The 21,279-nt window shown below is 39.5% G+C and overlaps 2 protein-coding genes across 4 annotated transcripts in view; one reads left to right on the top strand and one right to left on the bottom strand.

The window, feature by feature from the left end:
* The window catches only part of PCID2 (PCI domain containing 2), a 279,698-nt gene that overhangs the window by 226,377 nt on the left and 32,042 nt on the right, over window positions 1–21,279 (top strand). The window lies entirely within an intron of this gene.
* The window catches only part of ATP11A (ATPase phospholipid transporting 11A), a 112,654-nt gene continuing 91,574 nt past the window's right edge, over window positions 200–21,279 (bottom strand). Inside the window, exons 22-30 of one of the 3 annotated variants that reach the window (XM_056862000.1) lie at window positions 21,104–21,249; window positions 18,827–18,886; window positions 17,236–17,363; window positions 14,541–14,676; window positions 11,988–12,053; window positions 10,733–10,836; window positions 8,352–8,517; window positions 1,235–1,341; window positions 200–631 (exon numbers count right to left, since the gene is read on the bottom strand). In XM_056862000.1, the coding sequence (XP_056717978.1) occupies window positions 580–631; window positions 1,235–1,341; window positions 8,352–8,517; window positions 10,733–10,836; window positions 11,988–12,053; window positions 14,541–14,676; window positions 17,236–17,363; window positions 18,827–18,886; window positions 21,104–21,249 (965 nt within the window). In that variant the 3' untranslated portion in view covers window positions 200–579. Of the gene's footprint in view, window positions 1,342–7,012; window positions 7,102–8,351; window positions 8,518–10,732; window positions 10,837–11,987; window positions 12,054–14,540; window positions 14,677–17,235; window positions 17,364–18,826; window positions 18,887–21,103; window positions 21,250–21,279 lie in introns of all 3 variants that reach the window. The other 2 variants (XM_056862002.1, XM_056861999.1) reach the window with 2 other exon arrangements.

The raw sequence follows: 21,279 nt of genomic DNA, 5'->3' as shown, positions 1-21,279 counted from the left end.
TGTGCAATTACAGCTTTTGTTTAATCGTATGCATTTTTCCCAGTGAAGTACAGCCGAGCCCCCACTCAAATAGACTAAACCCCATCTAGTGGTTATTTAACAAGAAGCAGTAGTCATAAAGCTGTACCTTTGTAATATAGTAGTCCTTCTGTTAGCCCATTTCCCCACACTCTTATTTGTTCCCAAAAAAAGGCAAGATAAAAATTAAATATCAGTATCTAAAATATTGTATCCTTCTATAAAATTCTTAATGACTCAACTACTTTCTTGCCCCAACAGGAAAAAACCTTGGGATAGCAAAACATTTCCCAAACATCCACACACACTCTCCATTTCAGAGGTAGCAAAATGGTAGAACACTGGTTCATTTGTTGCTGACAAATTCTTAAGAATAATGTGAGGATGAATTCTTAAATTCAATAATTATTTTCAACTCAATGTACCTGGCAGCAGCCAACAACCCCCACTTGATAGCCAGCTCGACTTCTGAATGTCTAAGTAGAAATGTATTGGTCTACTGGGGAGAAACAATCCTAAATAGCGTATGGTCCTACTTGGCGACTTACAATAAAATGGATATTAGAGAGTGTTTCTTGAAAGCAGATTTGCACAAAGGAAACACCAGTTTTTTCTACAGAAAGAACAAAGAAAGGACAAAGACAAGTCAGAAACAGCACCTGTTAATATGCTCTCTGATCAATGCTAGTGACTGAAAATGTTTAACCATTGATTTCAGAAGCAGATCATTGACCAAAGCAACACACGTCAAACAATAAAGGACAAGAGATGACAGAAGCAATAAACACATAAACACATTTGACAGAATGGAGTGAAATTCTAGTGCTGTCGATTCTGACAGTGTCAGACTGTGTAGGTAAATCCATTGCTTTAGAAGTTTAAAACATAAAAAGGCCAGTACTCCTGGAAGGATTTATACACGGCTCTCTTGATCCAGTCTGTCAGATTATTACACCAGTTAGTAAAACCCAACAACATTTCAATCAATGCTATTAAATGGTTGTTTGCTGGGCTTGGAGGAGTGGGGAATAGTTGTAGTTCTTAAAGGCTTGAGTTGGTGATCTGTCACAGAGATGTTTCCAAACCTGAACCCCTTTGGTAGTACCGCACACTAGAATTGCAATGTTTATTGGAATAGCCAAAGATAGATGGGAGTATTGAATAATCATTGTTTCTCCAATGTGTAAACATAGTTTTTTTAGAACGAGAACTAGACCTTCTTGCTTGGGAATTCTTGCAGTCATTGCTCCTGTATCTTGTATTCCTTAGAGAGGCAAGAGGTGTGAATTCTGAAAAATGGTCCTGACCATGGCTTGATGTATTCTGCCAAAATAAAATACATATGTTAAAGCCTTCATCACAATAATTAAGTAGATGTCTTCATTGAGGTATCTATCACTTCAATGGGGCATTATGGCAATGGATGTATATAATTACCAATAGAGGACAGATACTCCTTTTAAAATGAAAACACAGTCCGAAGGGAGGAGCAATTTCAATTAATTTTAATTCATATTTCATAATTTCAATATTTCTTCATTTGACAGAATGGGAATTGAATAATTTTGTTTTACTATTCACTGAAATGCTTTTATAGTGCTCTTAAAAATGTGTGTTCGTCAAGAATGCAAAGTGTTAAGATGCTTTTTATGCTGCACTTTGGATAACTGGTAATATTTTCACAGATGGATGACTCAAATCCTTGACATTTTCCCAAGCCTTTTCAAAGACTGTAATCATGTGGATTACTTTAAATTTGAGAGATTATTGTAAATTTGAGAGATTATTGTAAATTTGAGAGATCACAGCTGTACTTACTGTGCTGTCCCCAACATGAATCAGAAAACTCTAGGCTGCTGATTTTCAACAGAAAATTGCCCATGGGGGCAATTTACAAATCTTGGGGGGCAGTCAAAACTTTTGGGATCCACAAGAAGGCTTCATGATTTCTGGCATCCCTTTCTCTTAATTTTCTGTCAAGCCAGCAGAGGATAATAGTTTTATGCTGCTCACTTTGCTTTAAGGGTAAAATCACTACTCTCTCTCCCAGGCCCATAAACAAGTGACACACAACAAACTAGAATCAAACCTGCACAGTGCAGAACTCACAAGGTCTTGTGGGGGGATATCTCAGTTTCCATTGTATCCCCCTCCCCACACCCTTTCCTCTTCCTGGCAACCTCCATATCCTAATCCTTCCCTGCTTCCTTCTCTCCTTCCCACCCACCAACCTACCTTTTATCTGCCCTCATCTTCAACTATTTTAATTATTTATTTACTTCATGCTTTTCTCCACAACGGGAACCCAAAGCAGTTTACATTATTCTTCTCTTCTCCATTTTATCCTCACAATAATCCTATGAAGTAGGTTATGCTAAGAATGTGTAACTGGCCCAAGGTCACCCAGTGAGCTTCCCCAGTATAGTGGAGATCCAATTCTGGGTCTCCAAAATCCTAGTCTGAAACTCTTAACCACTATACCACACTTCCTTTTGCTCCGTGGCTGCTTTTGAATAGTGGCATGCAGGCCTACCAGTGGTTGCTAGAGGGTCTGGCCTCAATGAGCGCTCCCTCAAAGGCCAAAAGAGGCCTTTTACTTACTTTTTACTGACAGAAACAAGTAGTTTCTTCAAGTTACAGGTGCCGCTTCTATTGTTCTTTTTAGCAGGGTTAACCCTCCAATGTAATTTTTTTCTAATGATTTCAATTTTTTCTGCAAACCTGGGGCTTTTTCTAGGTTTGTAGAAAGATCTGTTGTGTCTGTTCCAGGCGCCAGTCTCCAAATTTAAGTATCTACAGATTGAGCCATGTTGAGAATTGGATACATTGATTAATACATTTGCCTGTTCTGCAGTGTTATGTTTATGTCCTAATTTTAACTTGCGGCTCTGGGTGCATTCGATGATCATACGGCATACTTGATGGGTAATAGTGGATTAAAGGTCAAGAAAAGGTTATGAAGTTCTATGTTAATTTTGTTTCAGTATAGTACAAGGCTGTAAGGTAGGGCAATTAGAAGACAAGACCTGAGCCATTAATGAGTTATGGAAATTATACCATAGAACTCTGAGAAGAAAAGATACTTTGATTTTTGTTCAAGCCAGTGTTAAAAATCACCAATTCAATCATAATATAAATGTTACAGGTTACTTCCCAAAGGCATCTTATGCCTAGATGTGAGGCCTGCTACCACTTCTCATTTGAAGTACAAGGACAGTTACACAGTAGTGACCAACCAACAGCAAACAGAAATTCACATTTCATTAAAGCAGCAATCATGCACATAAATCCTAAAAAAACACACATCAAAATCAAAACAAAATTTGTTATTTGTTAAATCAACCTTTCAAAACAAAATATCAAGTTCTGCCACACGACTTACCTGTGGTTAGAAAAACACTGAAGACAGACTATAATATCAAAACCCTTGAAATTATATTTTATCTGGTTAAACACAGCAAAAACTCTGGAGGAAATGGTTTTGTTTGAAAGAATCACACCACACCAATAGAAATTACCAAAATGGTAACACGTGCAGTACCGTTACCTATCAATGATCTAATTATGCCTCAGAAGCCGAAAGGGTTCCTTCAAGAAGTGGCCCGTCGCTGTTCGCCAATGCATTTAGAGATGTTTTATGTGTCATAATCTTCTGCAAGGATGAGGAAAAACACTGAGACTATTACTTAATATGAGCATCTCAAGGAATTAGAGAGGAAAATGTAAATGTTAGCGTTGGGATGGTTAAACTATACCAAATTGTCAGTAAAGATAATGAGAAGCTAAAACCCCATAAAGGGGTCGTCATAAGTCGGCTGCGACTTGACGGCACTTTACACACACACACAACAGGTTTAAAGTACAATAATGGAGATATTGTTATTTATGATTGTTGAGTACTAATAACTGTATATTATTTCAGAGCTTGACATTCGTATCTGTTGCTGAAACTAGTCTATATTAAACAGTCTCTAGTGGTACACTGTCATTTACAGGAAACCACAGTGCATGGTTCTGAAACAACTACTGAAAGCTGCTTGTTCCTACAACATTTGTCTTATTACAAAACAATCCCCTCATTCTCTTTCTGTAAAGAACCTGTGTTATCCTGAACCTGCCATACCCCCAGTTCAGATGCTGAGGCTTGCTTTCCCCTGATGCATCTTAGACATGGGTCAAGATGGTACAAGAAAACTCTGGCCTACAGAGAACAAAGGCAGAAAGTGAAAGGAGGCAAGGAACCACACAAACTAGATTAAAATAAAGAGCTTCTGGGAACGACACAAGAAAAAGTATTCAGCAATGCCTTACCACAGAGGTTCCCAAACTGTGCTCCGTGGAGCACTTTGTGCTCTGCAAAACATCTCCTAGTGCTCCATGAAGAGATTGGAAAGAAAAATACTACTGTCATTCAGTTTAGGTGCTAGGTGAAAATTAGTACTCCACGATGAATTTCTCTCCTGAAAAGTGCTCCATGACTCAAAAAGTTTGGGAACCTCTGCCTTATCAGAAGACTCCCAGTTCATAATTAAGGACCTAGTTTAATCAGTATTCCTTTTGACACAAAATAATCTCTGTGTCATGACTGGAAAGTGTTTGGCAACATTTTGGATAAAGCCATCTAATCTTCAGAAGAGCGTCTTGTTGTCTTTATAGCAAAATCCACCAAACCAACCAAGTACTACCTTGCCAGATCTGCCCAAATAATCTACCTCCTTTCTGTCCATCCTCTGTGACTTGCCATCAGCCAGCTTGCTCCAGATATGATGCAATCTGGTTAATCCTTCCCTCTTTTGGCCAAAAAGAAAAGAAACTTGTTTGTCCTATAACTGGATTCTATCCTTACTTAAAGTCTACGTGCTTTGGTCTGTCCTCTCAGAGGACACCCATGCACCGAGAGTTCTCCAGCCTAAACTGTTTGGCACATGATACATGACCCTCCTCCTCTTTCTCTTGGCCATACAAGCGACACAGTGAGTGGATCTCCTTCATCACTGTAGGGTTCTCTGAAATCTTTATGGATTTCAGGATTCGTACATATCTTCCCTGGCGCACTCTCACTAACCATCTCTCACTTACTACTCCCTTGTCTTCCATCTGAGTAAACTCTAGAGCAGGCTTGTCCAAACTATGGCCCAAGTTAGTGTTAGTGTATTTTATGTGCGGCCCAAGTTAGTGTTAGTGTATTATATGTGCGGCCTAAGACAATTCTTTTTCTTCCAATGTGGCCCAGGGAAGCCAAAAGATTGGACTCTCCTGCTTTAGAGAATACGTGTGTCTGGCCACATGCAGTAATACCTGTTGCAGAATAAGCAGAAGGATCATTTCTGCCAGTCCATTGAAAGGGTAAATGAAGATCACCTATGAAGTCAATTATGCACTACACTAGGAAAAACCATTACACTTGTTACTATAACAACTCTGCCATGTGATTCAAAGTCTGTTGTAACAAAACGTTATGAAAAAAAAAATCACCTCATTTTAAGAAGGAACTTGCCAGTTCCCTCATCCCTAAAATCACTTTACATTGCATTGGTTAAAGAATGGAAAATAGTCTTGAAAATTCCTTCCCAAAGCAGTGATTTCTGATTTCTATTTTAAAAAAAAGGTGCACATGGCTGAAATTAAAATGAGTGAAACGGTCACTTGCATTGTTTTCAGTACAACATTTGGCATTTCAAACACTTGTTTCAGTCAGGGATATCTTTTGATTTACTCAATGAAGTTTTTAATCAACTGATAAATCAAAATTAGGAAAAGGATGTAAGTTTTGAAACTGAACAACAATGAAATTGAACAATTTATGTTACAGGTCTTGTTGTTAGAAACCGGAATAATTATGTTAAGTTGAAATGAAGACACATTAGTACAAATTTGTAATTAAAATGGATAATTATATATAGTTGGCATAATGACAAAAGGGACTGTCCATGCATAAATTCCCAGCTGAAGATTAAAATGAGGAAAATAGACCAGCATCATCGAACATTCTTGAATCAGCAAAGGAAACAGGATTTGGTTTGTAGTTCATCAAAAGAAACAGATTCCTCCAAAGCTTTTGCAGAATGAATAATTGCAATGGTACAAAGAAAAGCAGTTTGCACACCTTTTAACCCTTCTTGAAACAGAGATTGAAACTCTCTCCTCCCCCAAATTTTATGAGAATAAATGTGCTTGCTCACCACACACAGACAGGACAGCTGTACAGCATAAGGTAAGAAATGAATTTGAAAAAAACTGACTTGAACTTTCAAAACTGAAAAAGGAAAGCTCAAGAATAATCTCTAATAAAAAATATTAGGTTGACGTCATCTCAAACACCAGCTACTCAGTGGTTAGTTTTGCATCCTTCCTATATGACCCACATATTTCCTAATATCAAATTACTAAACCATTTAAAACAAAATTTGTTTAAAAAATTAACAAATGCTATCTGTTACTATTTATATTTTATTCATTGAGTATTGCCAAAATGTAATTTCTTAAATCCTTTCAAAAACATCAAATTCTATAGAGAAGGGCAATGCAAGGGGGGAAATCCTTTGCATGAAAAACTAAGCAGCAGTGGGGGGGAAACCCATGCTGCCCCATATTAAAAGGAAATGCCAAGCTGGAAACAACAGAAAAACCGTCACTGGACTCAGGTACTTCCATCACATCTTTGTGTGGTGAACAATCCACTTAGGTGATTGCGATTGAAACACTGTGTACATTCATCTATGAAAAACCACCAGCACTTAAAGAGAATGGACCTCGAGATGGAAATGCTCTATGGTGCAGGCACAGAATGAGAGAGATGATGCAAATAATGACTTGTGGTATGAGGCACATTTGGAAACAGAGGGAAAAGCCTGTAGAAATATTTCAAGCACATACATGTTGAAAGTTCAGTTAGGGACACCAAGAACAACAAACAGCTTGTGATTGTGAATGCACTTCATAAAGTCCTCTGAATGAAATGGCCAAGCATGCAGAAAGGCAGGAAAAAAATCACCTTTTGCTCCATTAGAAATTTAGACTGCTTGAAGTCTGAGAAAGCATAAAGATGGTGGACTGCTCAACAGAAAGGCACTGATGTTTAGTCTGATTTTTCCAGAAGATTGAAGCAAGTACCAGTGTGCATCATTTATAGTTTAAAGCAAGGTAGCAGTTATTTAGGAAAAGTAGGTTGGGAGACAGGAGCATATTGGAGAGGAAAAAGAAGAAACACAAGGAATAAATCTGATTAAATGCTAAAAGCTTTCTAGTGCACATAATAAAGAAACACTAGTAATGCTATGCTTAGGGACTGAACATTAAGAAGATTCCGATTCTATGGGACCATATTGCTGAAAATTGCTATACTAGACGACATGTCACAGCGTGGCTATTTTACCATGTCCCTCTTTTGCTAAAGTCACCATACAAAGAGTATTCATGATGCTTGCCAGTTTATGGAAGCAATAACTAAGTTCTATAGGCAGCTGTCAAAATGTTAAATAGTCCCCTGAATAATGTTGAGGACCGCATTATTTAGCATTTACTTGGTCCCTTGTTTTCACCGTCTGGTTCTCCTTACAATCTGATCGTGCCTTCCAAAGTAAATCAATCAGATTAATTAATGAAATTAGAATTAGCACAGTGAGATTTACACATAAAAGAGGTATTTTTTCCTGTTACATCATGACCCAAATTGATAAAGCTCTCCAGAAAGCAAACAAATGAGGAACTGTCAAAGGCAAGCCGCTCTAAGAAATCACAGATGTACCTGGTAACTGCTACTAATTTTGATCAGTTAACATTTTCAGTGCAAAAACATGGCTTTCAATGTCTGCTACGTGTTCCTCAAAGCCCCCTCTTCTTTTTTAGATCGTTTTCACAGTCAATTTGCAATCCCAATCAGGTGCTTCTTAGGTAACTGCATTTTCCTCCCCCAAACACCATGTTTGTCTTGCTAATCAGGTATCGTGCTGCCAGAGCGATGACATCACCACACTATATAATCAATCAGATGTGGCCAAGTGGAAATGTAATCACACTTGTTCTCTGTCCAACTCCTATAATTATGGTACACGGCAGTCCACATCCATCATCGGTTCAGACATTAATATCTGGCCAAGCAAGCAAGTACATAGGGAAACTCAGGGAAGGAATAAATATAGATATCAAGAGAACCTGCATTAAGTAGTCTAATGGATGAAGCTTATGAAAACGTTAGAATGCAATCCTAAATGCACTTGACCTCAAGTCCTCTGAACAGACATGCCTGACTTGGCTTGTAAACCTTCTAAGGAGAGGCTCTTAATGCATTTCCATAAGCACATAAAAGCAAAATGAGGACACGGTATTGTTACCTGGATTCTTTCTGTTTCTGTGGGGCATAAATGCCTGCAAAGGACTTTCTTCAGCACGTCTGGAAGAAGGCTCACGGTTACGAGCATTATAATACCCAGCCACGCAGGACCACTGGACAGCATTTGCATGAACACATAGTACATCCTCTGATAATTGAGAAAAGGCCTAATACATGGGAGAAAAACATGACATTGGTGATTTCAATGTGCATAAGGTGTAAAGCACCATTTCACAGGATTTTCTCTTTTAAGTGCAACATTAAAAAAAAACATGAAGGCATGGATAGAATCTCTATATAAGGATTCCGACTAGTGAAAGACTGCCCATGTAAAACTGGAGAAATAGAAGAAGTGGCTCATGTGTTATTAAGATGTCCTTGGTACGAAGAAGCGCGTTCCAAGCACATCCTCCCCTCATTAAAGGGTCCCAGGGAGCTCACAGAATCAGCAATATTGCAGACACTTTTGGAGGGGGAAAAAAGAACAGGTTACATTAGCCACAGCTGGGCTTTGTGCAATAGCTCTTAAAGTCCACCTTTCAAAGGTTTCTACAAAGATGAGTTCAATTTTAAATTAGGGAGAAAAGTAAAACTCAAATTGATGGATTTGTACTGTATTTTGTACTTTGTACTTGTTTTTAAATTAATTTATAATTGTGAAATGTAAATAGTTTTAGTAAGCTTTTTAGAATGGGAATGCCGCAATAAATACTTGTCTTGTGTGAACCTCTATATTGTTTGTCAAATTCTTTAATTGGCTTAGCACAAATTTTAAAAAATGCATTTTTCAAGCAACTCCATCTAAAATCTTCAAAAAGGAAATTAAGGAATTGTAGGATTTCACAGCTGGTCTTTTGAGAGGCCTGAAATAATTCAAACGAACCCTTGGTTTATTAGACGGAAAGCCATCTCTTTCTTTTCCTTTCCCAAAACTAAGATTTCAAATTCATAGAGATTAACTCCAAGTTGAAATTCACTGTGGTTAACTCCAAGCAGAACTGAATCTTAATAGACAACAGAGAAGTATGGTCAGGAGACATGAATTTATTATTTCATATTGGCAAGCCATATAAAGCAAGAATTTGCTTTGTATACTGAGTCAAATCACTTGCCCAGCCCAGTATTGCATGCTCTTCAGGGTCTCAAGATAGAGATCTTTTGCAGCTCTTTTAGCAGAACGGTTGTCTAGAACTGGGGACTCTGACAGTGGCCCCCAGATTATTTCAGTCCATGCATAACAACTGGCAGGCATGGGGAACGGCTGACCTCTGCACCGCCTTGCAGATGACCCAGACAGCTTCCTACAGCTTTTTAGCCCTGCAGGATCAGATGGCCTGAGCAACCAATAAGCTCTCATCTGGCCATATGTAACTGCTGACTCTGACCCGGCTCCTCACTATGAGCGTTTTGGCATCCAGTACAGGCTGAGCTATTAGTAGGGTTGCCAGGTGGGTGGTTTTGGCAAGCAACTGCCCGCCAATCCACCCAGCTGCTCTGGAGTGGTGACTGTGTGCAAACATGCGATGACATCACTTCTGGGTTTACCCCCAGAAGCGCCGCATCACCGCGGCTGCTTTAGCATTCAAACCCGGGAAGTAAACATGGAAGTGACATCATCACGTGCATGTGACTGCCCCAGCTCCACCCCCTAAAACTTCCAGCTGATCAAGAGGGGGGAACTGGCAACCCTAGCTATGACAGAATGCTCAGGAAGCCTGCCAGACCCTCCTGAATCCAGCTGCCAACTCCTAGCCTGGATGAGGACCTTGTCCACACAAAATGTGCTATCTGCCCCACCAAAGCTGCACCCTCCCAAAATATTCAGACATTACAGGCCCATTCTTTTCTGATATGGCAGTCTTGAATCAGGACTTACAGCATAGAAAGCAAGAAAAACTCAAAGCAGAGCCACACGCGGGCTGTGGAAATGAGACCCTACTAGCATATATGGCCTCATCAGGAACCATGGGGAAAAGCTGCACGGCAGGAGAACAACAAATCTGGCAAGAGCTGAAGCTGAATCGTTGTGACTTCATCTCTATGTCCTCCCTCACGTACAGGATGAGGTAACTTTTCCAGTCCAATCTGGTTTCTGCCTGAAGTGGGCGGAATTTCACCTTTTTCATAACCCTAGTCAATTTCAGACCACAGAACTCTCAAAGCAATCACTTCAAGCCACAGTGATCTGGTTTTCAGTTTAAAAGGAAAGGTCAGATGTCTTATCACCCATTATTGGCAGAAACTCTCCCAGACTACAGCTGTGGCCAGCCATGATGTGACCTCAAGTATAACTTTCACTGTATGTACTACAGAATCCATTTTTGTGATTTTGAGAGTGAGAGAGATAAGAGATTTGCATTATGGTTCACGACAATTTCTTACCAGATAATTCCTCCCCAGAGGAGAGAAAATACAACGTAGAATAATAGTGATCCCCAGATCACAAAGTGATTGATCCATGTCCAGTGGTGTGTATCCAGTGCAAGCTGTATGAAAAAAATAAGATCAAAATCTCAAGTGCAGGAAGTTATGAATGAATAGTTTTATTTGCATATAGCCTCAGGCCATTACCAACATATCAACAACACCAGAAATACATAATAAAAGAAAAATACTGGGCTAAAAATGCTAGATTGATAATATACATAATAAAACTATGCCAAATTGATGCAGACAGAGCAATAACAACTAAAAATTTTGGCGGTGTCCCAATTGGCCAATGAGACCATCAGAATCTCTGCTTCTGCCATGTAATTCTGCCTGCTTGTCTTGGGGTTCTCAAAGGCTAGCTTGGCTGACTCTGTATTCTGACTGGATATCCCCTCTCTTTTTTCTCCTTCACCACTCTGTGTTAGTGCCTCTATGTTTTATTTAACTTAAGTAAAGAAAAGAAAAGGAAGCTGCCGCGTGATCTCTTGCTATGATGTATAATGTGCTAGGATGACTTCCCTTCTCTACTCTATTCCCAGCAATCTCTTTATACTTTCAAAAGCCATTCATGTTGTATTTCATACGTCCCAGGATTAAGCCTTGGCATTAAAAACCGACTGAGGAGCTGAGCTCTGCTTAAAATTAATTTCTGGAGGGGGGACTCCGTTGATTGCTCCTTGTGAAAGAAATACATTTAAGAGGAACGGAAAACTTCAAAAGCTGTATTTGCTAGTACTTTAACCAAGGCATATTGGCAAGAAAATGAAATAAAATCCTGAAGAGATAACTTTTCTGAGGTAAAAGAAAAGACGCTCTGAAACAAAGCTAGTCCTCTCTCCATAGCGGCAAAGAGAGAACTGAAGGAGGAGCGCTCCTCCCTCCTCCGCCACATGACCGTTGGGTGGGAAGCCGGCTCGCTGTTGGCCTGGGATGGAGCGAAGGGGGAAGCACTTCAGGTGCTCTGAAGCTTCTGAAAGCTTTCTGGTCAGTTCTCCGCGGCTGGCCTGCGCAAGTGCAGTCACCATGCAGGACTGCACAAAGCCACGAAAATGAACCCACAGTACCTAAAAAGGTACATCACAAGTGATTGGTGCATAGAAATATTTATCAAGGTTCTGTGTGAAGAAAGTATATTTTTGAGAAGCAACACAACGAGAAGTGGTACTAGCTGGGCTTGTATAGATGCGACCTACACAGAAGATCTTACCTTCAGGGTAACAGTAAATACTAGTACAGTGAACACCAGTGTCCCAAAGGTCCAGTTTCCAAACATCTGTGAAGGAAAAAGACATGCATTCTGAACAAGGCCCATGTAATGTGTTTTGGTATAGCAAATTGAGTCCACACACATAAGACTTTAATGGGAACATCAGCTACCACTACTAGAAGAGCTGATATAAAGCTTGCAGGCCATATTTCACATGATATGAAACCATAAGCACAGTGAGTATTTTGCTTTGATGCGCCCCTTCACACCCTCACTGCGTTCACAGTGCTCTTATCATTTCGTTCTCTTCTAGATCTAGCCAAAGTTACTTTGAAACCATCTGCTACATTTTGAATCCTGCCCTTCCTCTGAAGAGTTCAGAGCAGGATACATGGTTTTCACCTCCTCCACTTATCTGGTGAGGTAGGTTAGGCGGAGAGGGATTGACACAAGAGTACACAATGAATTTCATGTCAAAGTGGGAAACTGAATCTAGGTCTTGCCAGCTGCAGTCTGAGACTAAAACCACTAAAAAAAAAATTCTATAAGACTTTGTTGAGATTGAGTATAAGGTGTTTTTATGCATGGCTGTTGCACTCACCGTCACCCCTCCAACGACTTCAGGTCTTTGGATTATGCATGCTGTTTCCAACCGTCAGAGGTCGCCTCGCTCTCCCCCTGCATTTCCCCATGTTTTGAGTGACCTGTTTTATCTCAAATTTAAAAATGCGGGCAAAACGCGGGGAAACACAGGGGGAGAGAGAAACAACCTCTGGTGGTTGGAAATGGCGTGCATAATCCAAACAAAGACCCGAAGTCGTTGGAGGGGTGATGGCAAGTGAAACAGCCATGCATAAAAGACCTAAAGAGAAAGAATAGCTGCAATTCAGTCTATAAAAGATTTGTCTCATTTTTGACACCTAATAAGCCCTGCCCATTCCAGAAATTCTTCATACTACTTTTATCATTTAAAAATGTAAAAATTTAAAATTGACAAATGGACAAGGATGCAAGAGTTACACTTATTTGTTAATTTTATTTATGCCCCACCTTTCTCCCAAACAAATTTCTGGAAATTTCAGGTTACTAATTAAGCCAAGATACACTGCTAAACATTTGACATTCAGTGGCGACTGGTTTAGATGATGTGGAAATAGAGGTTAGGGATTGATGTGGGCAGATAAGTGGACTTCCCCTCAAAAGAGGTTAGGGATTGATATGGACTGATAAGCAGACTTCCCCTCAAAAGAGGTTAGGGATTGATATGGACAGATAAGCGGTCTTCCCCTCAAAAGAGGTTAGGGATTAATATGGACAGATAAGTGGACTTCCCCTCAAAAGAGGTTAGGGATTGATATGAACAGATAAGCGGTCTTCCCCTCAAAAAAAAGAAAGTTAATAGAACATCTACTGCTAATTTGTATGCCTTCATAAAGGCTCACAAATTTGGGATTGTGTGTCAATGAACAGAAACAAGAGTTATCTAGCAATTTCTAAATCAGAAGAAACTGTATACTGTCTAGTATGCAAAGATTATAAAAATGTAAGGACTTATTAATACAGTTTTTTTAAAGTAGTTTTTTTGTTTCTGAAAACTATAATCTCACTTGTTTTTAAAGAGCAAGCTAAGAGAGGTCATAGCCATTATTTCAGCACAGCAGGATAGAACACTTCCCAGAAACCTGAATCTGATCTGTTCAGTAATTCAATAGGAAAAGCAGAAAACACATCAGGACAAAACCACAGTAGTCTTACCATGTAAGGGTTGGTTGTCATTAGCTGAGGATAGGAAGAGAAGCAAGTAGCAAAAAAGAAAAAAAAAGCAAGACACAAATAAAATCGACCACATAAATGTTAACGTGCAAATAAAAAAGCAGAAAGACCTTAAAATTGTACTTGGCAGGTTGGATCCAAGGCTTTAGAGCATGTCTGCAGAAGAGATTTTTCAATGTCTGCTTTCCCACAGCCTCCCAAAACAGCTGCTAATAGTCAGAGACCCTCCAGAACAGTATGGAATGGGGGCATAAGGGAGCTCCCACAAGTAGGAAGAGTCTGTTGAAATTATCCTAACAATCTTTGGGGAGTGGAGGTTGCAGAAGCCTTGGTTCTAACCCCAGTGCCACTTTATAACAAATAGAACCAGAATGCTTTGAATGGATTATGTAGTCTGTCCAAATTAACAATTGCTATATTTTAGTGCCTGTTTCTTAAAAGGGAAGTTATGAATAAGTCAAGCGATTGAAAATACAAAGTATGCAACACTAGCAACATGAACCACGTTAAAAATATATAGTCCCTATTACAAATGGGTTTCTTTTAAATGGTACTGCATCTACTTACAAACCCACCTCCACATACAGAATCTAGGCTTTGCCAGTCTCTCCTGCACCCTACAAAATACCATCTTTTTGTATTTACAAATAATGATGCGAGCTTGAAATTAATTATGAAACAATGGATTATACCGAATGAAGACAAAGAACAACAGAAGTTTTATATTAGTTTTCCCTCCTCGTTTTTTCTAGCGCAGCTTTAAACTCGCTGGATACTAACCTGTCCATTGCTGGTCACAGTTGTGTTGTCAAACAAGAAATAGGCACCAAAGAAAAAGACCAAAGCATCAAATACTCCCAATAATGTCCAGTAAATAAACACACGCCATCGCAGCAGGGCATTCTTGGCAACATCCCTGAATGGTGACACAGATAATAATTTTGACATATTTAACTCGGTAGACAAATAAATGCAAATTTGCAAATGTTTTCTTAAGCAATGAAAAGGCCTATGTATACATCTAGAATATGTTTTTTTTTGTGTGTTCCTCCCTTGATGTCTAGTTTTGTGTGCATATAGTACACCTGTGTTATCACAGCTGGTGTCATATTAATTATTCCCTTCTAAATAAACACACTGCTAACCCCGTCTTAAATAATAAAAAACGACACTAGAGGTCTCCAGAATATTTGCTTTCTTTTCAAGGCGCTCCTCTTCATAAGCTGCAATAACTTCAGAGTGTTTTTTTTAAACACCTCTACTATAAAACACTAGACTCTCTAGTGAGAATGAAACATGTATCAATCATATGATTACGATGATTTATTACCAGTGGTTTAACTGGATTCACAGAAAGTAATTCATAATTACATTGTAAGAGAATTATTAGAATGTTTAATTTAGTAACAAGAAAGCTGAGCTGAAGTTAATTTTCCCATGTGCTGTGAATTGCAATAGCTCAGTGTGCTAATATATCTGGGACATATCATTGCACGTCAAATGGAAAACACAGCAGCAAAACAGGGAAACAAATAAATGGAAGCAGATTAACAACCTCTGTTTACTGATCTAAATGCATGAGACAAAATACACTTTTGAGTCTCTCTCTTACAAATGGTTTTAATGAGGGATGGAAAAGACCTATTTTAAAATCAAACACATGTTGCCCATTAGCATTAAGTGTTGCACTAAAATTGTGGGAAAGCAAAATGCCGTATTTTTAAAAAGAGCTATGATGCAGTGACTTCTGTTGCTTCGTGTACACGCAAATTAATACAGCCTAAAAAAGGATTCTTTGTTGGACTGCTTTCCCAAGAGACACTAACACCGAACCATCTTTTACCCTTTTAATGAAGAAAAAATGGAAAATGTAGCTACCACACATCTTGACTACTTAGAAGTAGAAGAAGAGTTGGTTTTTATATGCTGACTTTCTCTACCACTTAAGGGAGAATCAAACCGGCTTACAATCACCTTTCCTTCCCCTCCCCACAACAGACACCCTGTGAGGTAGGTAGGGCTGAGAGAGCTGTGACTAACCCAAGGTAACGTAGCTGGCTTCATGGGGAGGAGTGGGGAAACAAATCCAGTTCACCAGATTAGCCTCCGCTGCTCATGTAGAGAAGTGGGGAATCAAACCCGGTTCTCCAGATCAGACTCCACCGCTCCAAACCACCGCCCTTAACCACTACACCACACTGGCTACTCAAAGAATGGAGAGATCAAATTATATTCAAGTATCCTCATAAACAGGTCATCTTCATAATCACTGCTTTCTACGTGCCCCAATATCTGAGGTACTGTGCGCATCAGGGCCTTCTCTGTGATGGCACTGAGATTATGGAAGTCCCCCCTGCCAGGGAGGTTCACACTTTACCTTCCACCTGGTGATTATTAGGTGCCAACTTTCAGCTTTTGGGAAACATAGCATCATTAAATCTTCTGGTATTATTTTTTCTGTTGTCTTATGTTCTGTTGCCTATTTAAATCTGAAACTGCATACATTTTTATATTTAAAGACACAAACACTTCTGTTACCCATTTTGTAGGTCTACAAGATGGAAAAGAGCTGAGGAAGAGCCAAGGATGAAGGGCTAGATCCAGCCCTAGGCATATGTGGGAAGGGCTGGGGAGCTGCAGGGGAACTGGCTGATGTTAACCCCCTCCTTGCTTTATTGAGGCTCTTCTGAAGGACTGAGAAAAAGGGAATCCTGGAGGGCGCTGAACCCCCAGGAATGGACATCAAGATGGTGGTTGTTGTAGACAAGATTTTGTTTTATCTACTTCTTCATTAAAAGGTACAAATATGGTAAGAGGTATTACATCATTAAGGCATTATTCTGCACTAGAATGATTTAAAGGACTATCTAAAATAATCGCTCATTTCAAAACCTTAACTCTTTTTCACCAATCTTTTAGAAGAAGAGTTGGTTTTTATATGCTGACTTTCTCTACCACTTAAGGAAGAATCAAACCGGGTTACAATCACCTTCCCTTCCCCTCCCCACAACAGACATCCTGTGAGGTAGGTGGGGCTGAGAGTGACTAGCCCAAGGTCACCCAGCTGGCTTCATAGGTAAAGGTCCCCTGTGCTAGCACCGGGTCATTCCTGACCCATGGGGTGACGTCACATCCCGTTGTTTACTAGGCAGACTTAGTTTATGGGGTGGTTTGCCTGTGCCTTCCCCATCATATGTAGGAGTGGGAAAACAAATCCAGTTTACCAGATTAGCGTCAGCTACTCATGTGGAGAAGTGGGGAATCAAACCCGGTTCTCCAGATCAGAGTCTGCCGCTCCAAACCACCGCTCTTAACCACTACACCACGCTGGCTCTTTAAAATCCCAAATAGAGAACATTTCAACACAAACTACTTTCCAGAGTCTTTGGCCTACCAAAGTTAAGCTTGTCTCCACTAGCTTGTCTCAAGCAACCATCCAAACATTTTTATTAACACTTTATTTTTTTAAACTCACCTGTACAGCGAAGGGTCTCTCTTGAGTGTATCTGAACTGACATGCTGTTCCATTAGACTATACAACAGGATAGGAAGGGAAGTGAAGCTGATATTGTACAGGGTAAGATACGCAGTATCATACAAAGGCTGTAGATGGAAAACAGATTATATTAACCTGATATAATTTAATTCTAAGGTAGTGTAATGGTAAAGATTTAAAAGGGGGAAATGATGAAGCAAACCTGAAGGATCTTCCGAAGCGTAATGTCCATTATCCAGTATCAATCTCTTAATTCTCCAAATTCACTATGCTGCTGCCTTTATTGATTTAGTCCTAATCTGAATGACACTCCTGGTTGCCAAATACCTTATTAGCAAACTGCAATAAATTAGTACCTTGTATAGTTGAAATAAGCACTAACCGACCAAATGTGCAGCAATTCCAAGTACAATTTATTTTGGTGGGTAACATAATATGTAAGCAGATGCTTCATATTCCCATTAAGATCAGTGGGACATTAAAGTGCTAATATTGTGATTGGGGAAGGAGTGATCAACCTCATAAGTTATGTTCTTTGTGTAGTGATTGCATTTATTACTTGATAGCTTTCAATATAATCCAGTTCTTAGTAGAGTGCTGTCATCTCAGACAATTGCAACATCACGATGGAGAGATCAGCAATCTTCTAATGGGCTGGCAAAGAACTATATTCTCAGGTGCTCTTGGCTAACACAGCTAACAGCCTTAAAGGCAAGAAACTGTGAGCATTTTAAAACCATACTACTTGCTCACACCCACGTTCTGCATGCCTGAAGAAATGAAGTCATATTGCCTGTATAAAAATGAATAATGAACTGAAAACTGAGGCAGATGAGTGAGCTGGAGGGTTGTTTTTTTTTAAAGTCCCATGGGAAAATCTCAATCTACTAAATCTAAAGTACATGCATGCTCCTCCTGTGGAGGAGGAAAGTAGCAATGTTTATTTGAAAGTAATAGTCCCCTGACCTAAAAACTTAAAACCCCAAATGTTTCAAGGACAGCTATTCTCCATGAGGCTAAATCCTCCTGCTTTTTGATTACCTAGAAGTCTTACAGAACAACTTTGATTGACAAATAGCTGACTCTAATTTCTATGGTATGGACAAAATACCTATGCCAGGAGTCCCCAATCTTGTTGAGCCTGTGGACACCTTTGGAATTCTGACATGATATAATGGCTGTCATGGAAGGTGGAGTCAACCACAGAATGTGAAGAAGTGAGGAAACACATAACTGTAATAGTAACTCCAACATTTCAGGCATATTGTTTGAGATCCTTGTGCTGTGGAGGCAGCTTTCACCAAAGGAACGTTTTTTAAAACCAGCACACCCAATTAGAACTCCAATGATCAATCAGAGCCCTGCTGGCCAAAAGCCCCATCTGGCCCTGACCGCTTTCTACAAACGCTTGGCAGGCACCTGGAAAGCAGCGTTGGGGATGCCTGACCTATTCAGCTCAGCCTTAAGCAAGAGAAAGTTAGCAAGAAATATTTAAAATCCTTTTGGCCTGATAAAATACATTACAAAATAGTGCCAGTTCTATAACAAGGGGGGGGATGCTCTCACATACCTGCTGTGAAAACCCACAGAAGAACTGGTATAAAAACTGAGGAAAAATGAAGCAGACGTTCTGAAAGACAAAATTAATAGGTGTGGTACATCATTACCATACAATAAAACTGGAGTGGTAGCTACATGGAATCAAGCATATACTAAAGTCCAACTGAACATAACATTTAGATTTCAGTTAGAAGGTTAGATTTCAGTTAGAAGGTTAATTTTAACAAAAAAGAATAAATCAGTACTACATAGAATCATTATGGTAGTCTGTGGAAACTGTATTTTTAAATACAAGACAGGATCAATGAAAATTAGAGCATTTTCTCTCAAAACTAAACTGAGGCTGTCGTACTTTGGACATATTATGAGAAGACAAGAGTCACTGGAAAAGACAATCGTGCTAGGAAAAGTTGAAGGGAGCAGGAAAAGAGGAAGACCCAACAAGAGATGGATTGACTCTATAAAGGAAGCCATGGCCTTCAATTTGCAAGATCTGAGCAAGGCTGTTAAGGATAGGACACTTTGGAGGACATTGATTCATAGGGTCACCATGAGTCAGAAACGACTTGACAGCACTTAACACACACACACACTTTCTCTCACGCACATACAAAGGAAATGAAGATGGAGATACTGTGGTCATGCATGGTAGAAGATGACGTCTGGGGAGAAGAATGAACAATTTAAGAGATTTAAGAGGCTGGGAGATCCTGGAACAGTGATGGAAGAGATGGTTAGTGGTCTGGCCGTAAGGGAACATCCAAAACAATACAAAACCCCCCAAAAAGTGGGCTCTAAGCTGATGAATTTGAATTTTTTTGGCACGCTCACTTTCTGTATTTAGGAAGCTGTATCAAATTTCAGACATTTGGTGAAGGTGGATTGTTTTCGCAGTTCTGGCTTGGGTATTTTCATCTTGTTGGCCAACTGTTATATTGTTTTTTGTGCTTTGCAACTTATTTTGCTGTGTTTTGTCTAAAGTTACAGCAGGATATAAATATTTTAAATAAAAAACAAACTACTAGGTCAAACTGATGAAAAAGATGAAATCACTCATTCAAAAATGGTCTGGCTGAAGGTAACTGTGGCATCAAAATAAGCAGTTCTCAACATGGCAACAAAACACATTTATCCAATGTGCTGATCCAGTGTTATAAAATACCTGAGATTGGAAATTTAAAATGCAGGTTTACAAGACTAGAAACTCTGTTATTGAAAGTATAATACCAATGAAAGTCATCACTAATATGATCTGGCCTAAAAGTGCAAACAGCAAAACAAACAATCAAGTCTCTCATTCAGCTTGGTCAACTATAATTGGAAACTGATTCATGTTGCGGCTGTCAAATTGCTTACTCCTTTATTTATGCATTACTGAACATTCTAAAAGTATGGTTTTTGGACAGCAGGTTTTTCTGTGACCCAATCCTAAGTTTGCTGTGCTAGCAAATCAATGTGGAGGATGCGGAACACCATCTGCCTCAGAATACCAGGTCACCAATGCTGCAGATATATAAACCAGCAAAATCTTTAAGACTGGAGGACAAGCGATCTGTAAGTTTTAAAGAGTCTTTCCCCAAAACCACTGTTACAAAGAAGACAAAAGGAAAGTTTCTGATATGGCATCCTTGGAAAAAGGATGAAGGAGAACTTGTAAGTAATGACTCTAGCCACTGTGAATGGGATCAAAAGATTCTAACGTATCACCACAGGGAGAATTTCTCATTCCTGTCTCTTCCGTCCCCACACACCTGCAGCCACTGTACCCATAATAAATTGACTTTTTTTTTTGCTGTTAAGTCACAGCTGACTTATAACATCCCCATAGGGTTTTCAAGGCAAAAGACGTTCAGACGTGGTTTACCATTGCCTGCCTTGGCATCATGCCCCTGGTATTCCTTGAAGGTCTCCCATCCAAATACTTGCCAGGGTTGAGGCTGAGTGTGTGAATTGGCCCAAAGTCACCCAGCAAATTCCGATGACAGGGTGGGGATTTGAACCTGGGTTTCCCAGATCCTAGTCTGACACCTTAACCACAACACCACGCTGGCTCTCCACAATAATTTGACTACAAGGGCTAAAGATACCCACTCTGATCAACAGAGGTGCATTTTGCTCACTCAGCATGATCTTTAGCTCTAAGCCTCTGTATTTAATAATAAGCTTCCTCTTTCTAAAATATTATGATGCTACAAAATATATTTATGGAACTGCATATTTCATATTAGTTGCGACAACAATATAGCACTTTCATCAACTACGAAGACAAAAAAAGAGGCCAGCCTACCTTATAAAAGAAGTATTGCACAAGTTCAGCTATCCTGACGTAATAAAAATGCCCATGAACAAGCAACATTTTTTTCAAATGTTTGAATTTGGGTATTGCATAGTCACTATTTCTTGCAGCTTGGCGGCCTTCTTTTCCAATAACACCTTGAAGAAACAATTGGTAAATGTTGGTGA

Source organism: Euleptes europaea, chromosome 16 (genome assembly GCF_029931775.1).
Source record: "Euleptes europaea isolate rEulEur1 chromosome 16, rEulEur1.hap1, whole genome shotgun sequence".
Lineage (NCBI taxonomy): Eukaryota > Metazoa > Chordata > Lepidosauria > Squamata > Sphaerodactylidae > Euleptes > Euleptes europaea.
This window is presented reverse-complemented; position numbering and strand designations above follow the sequence as displayed.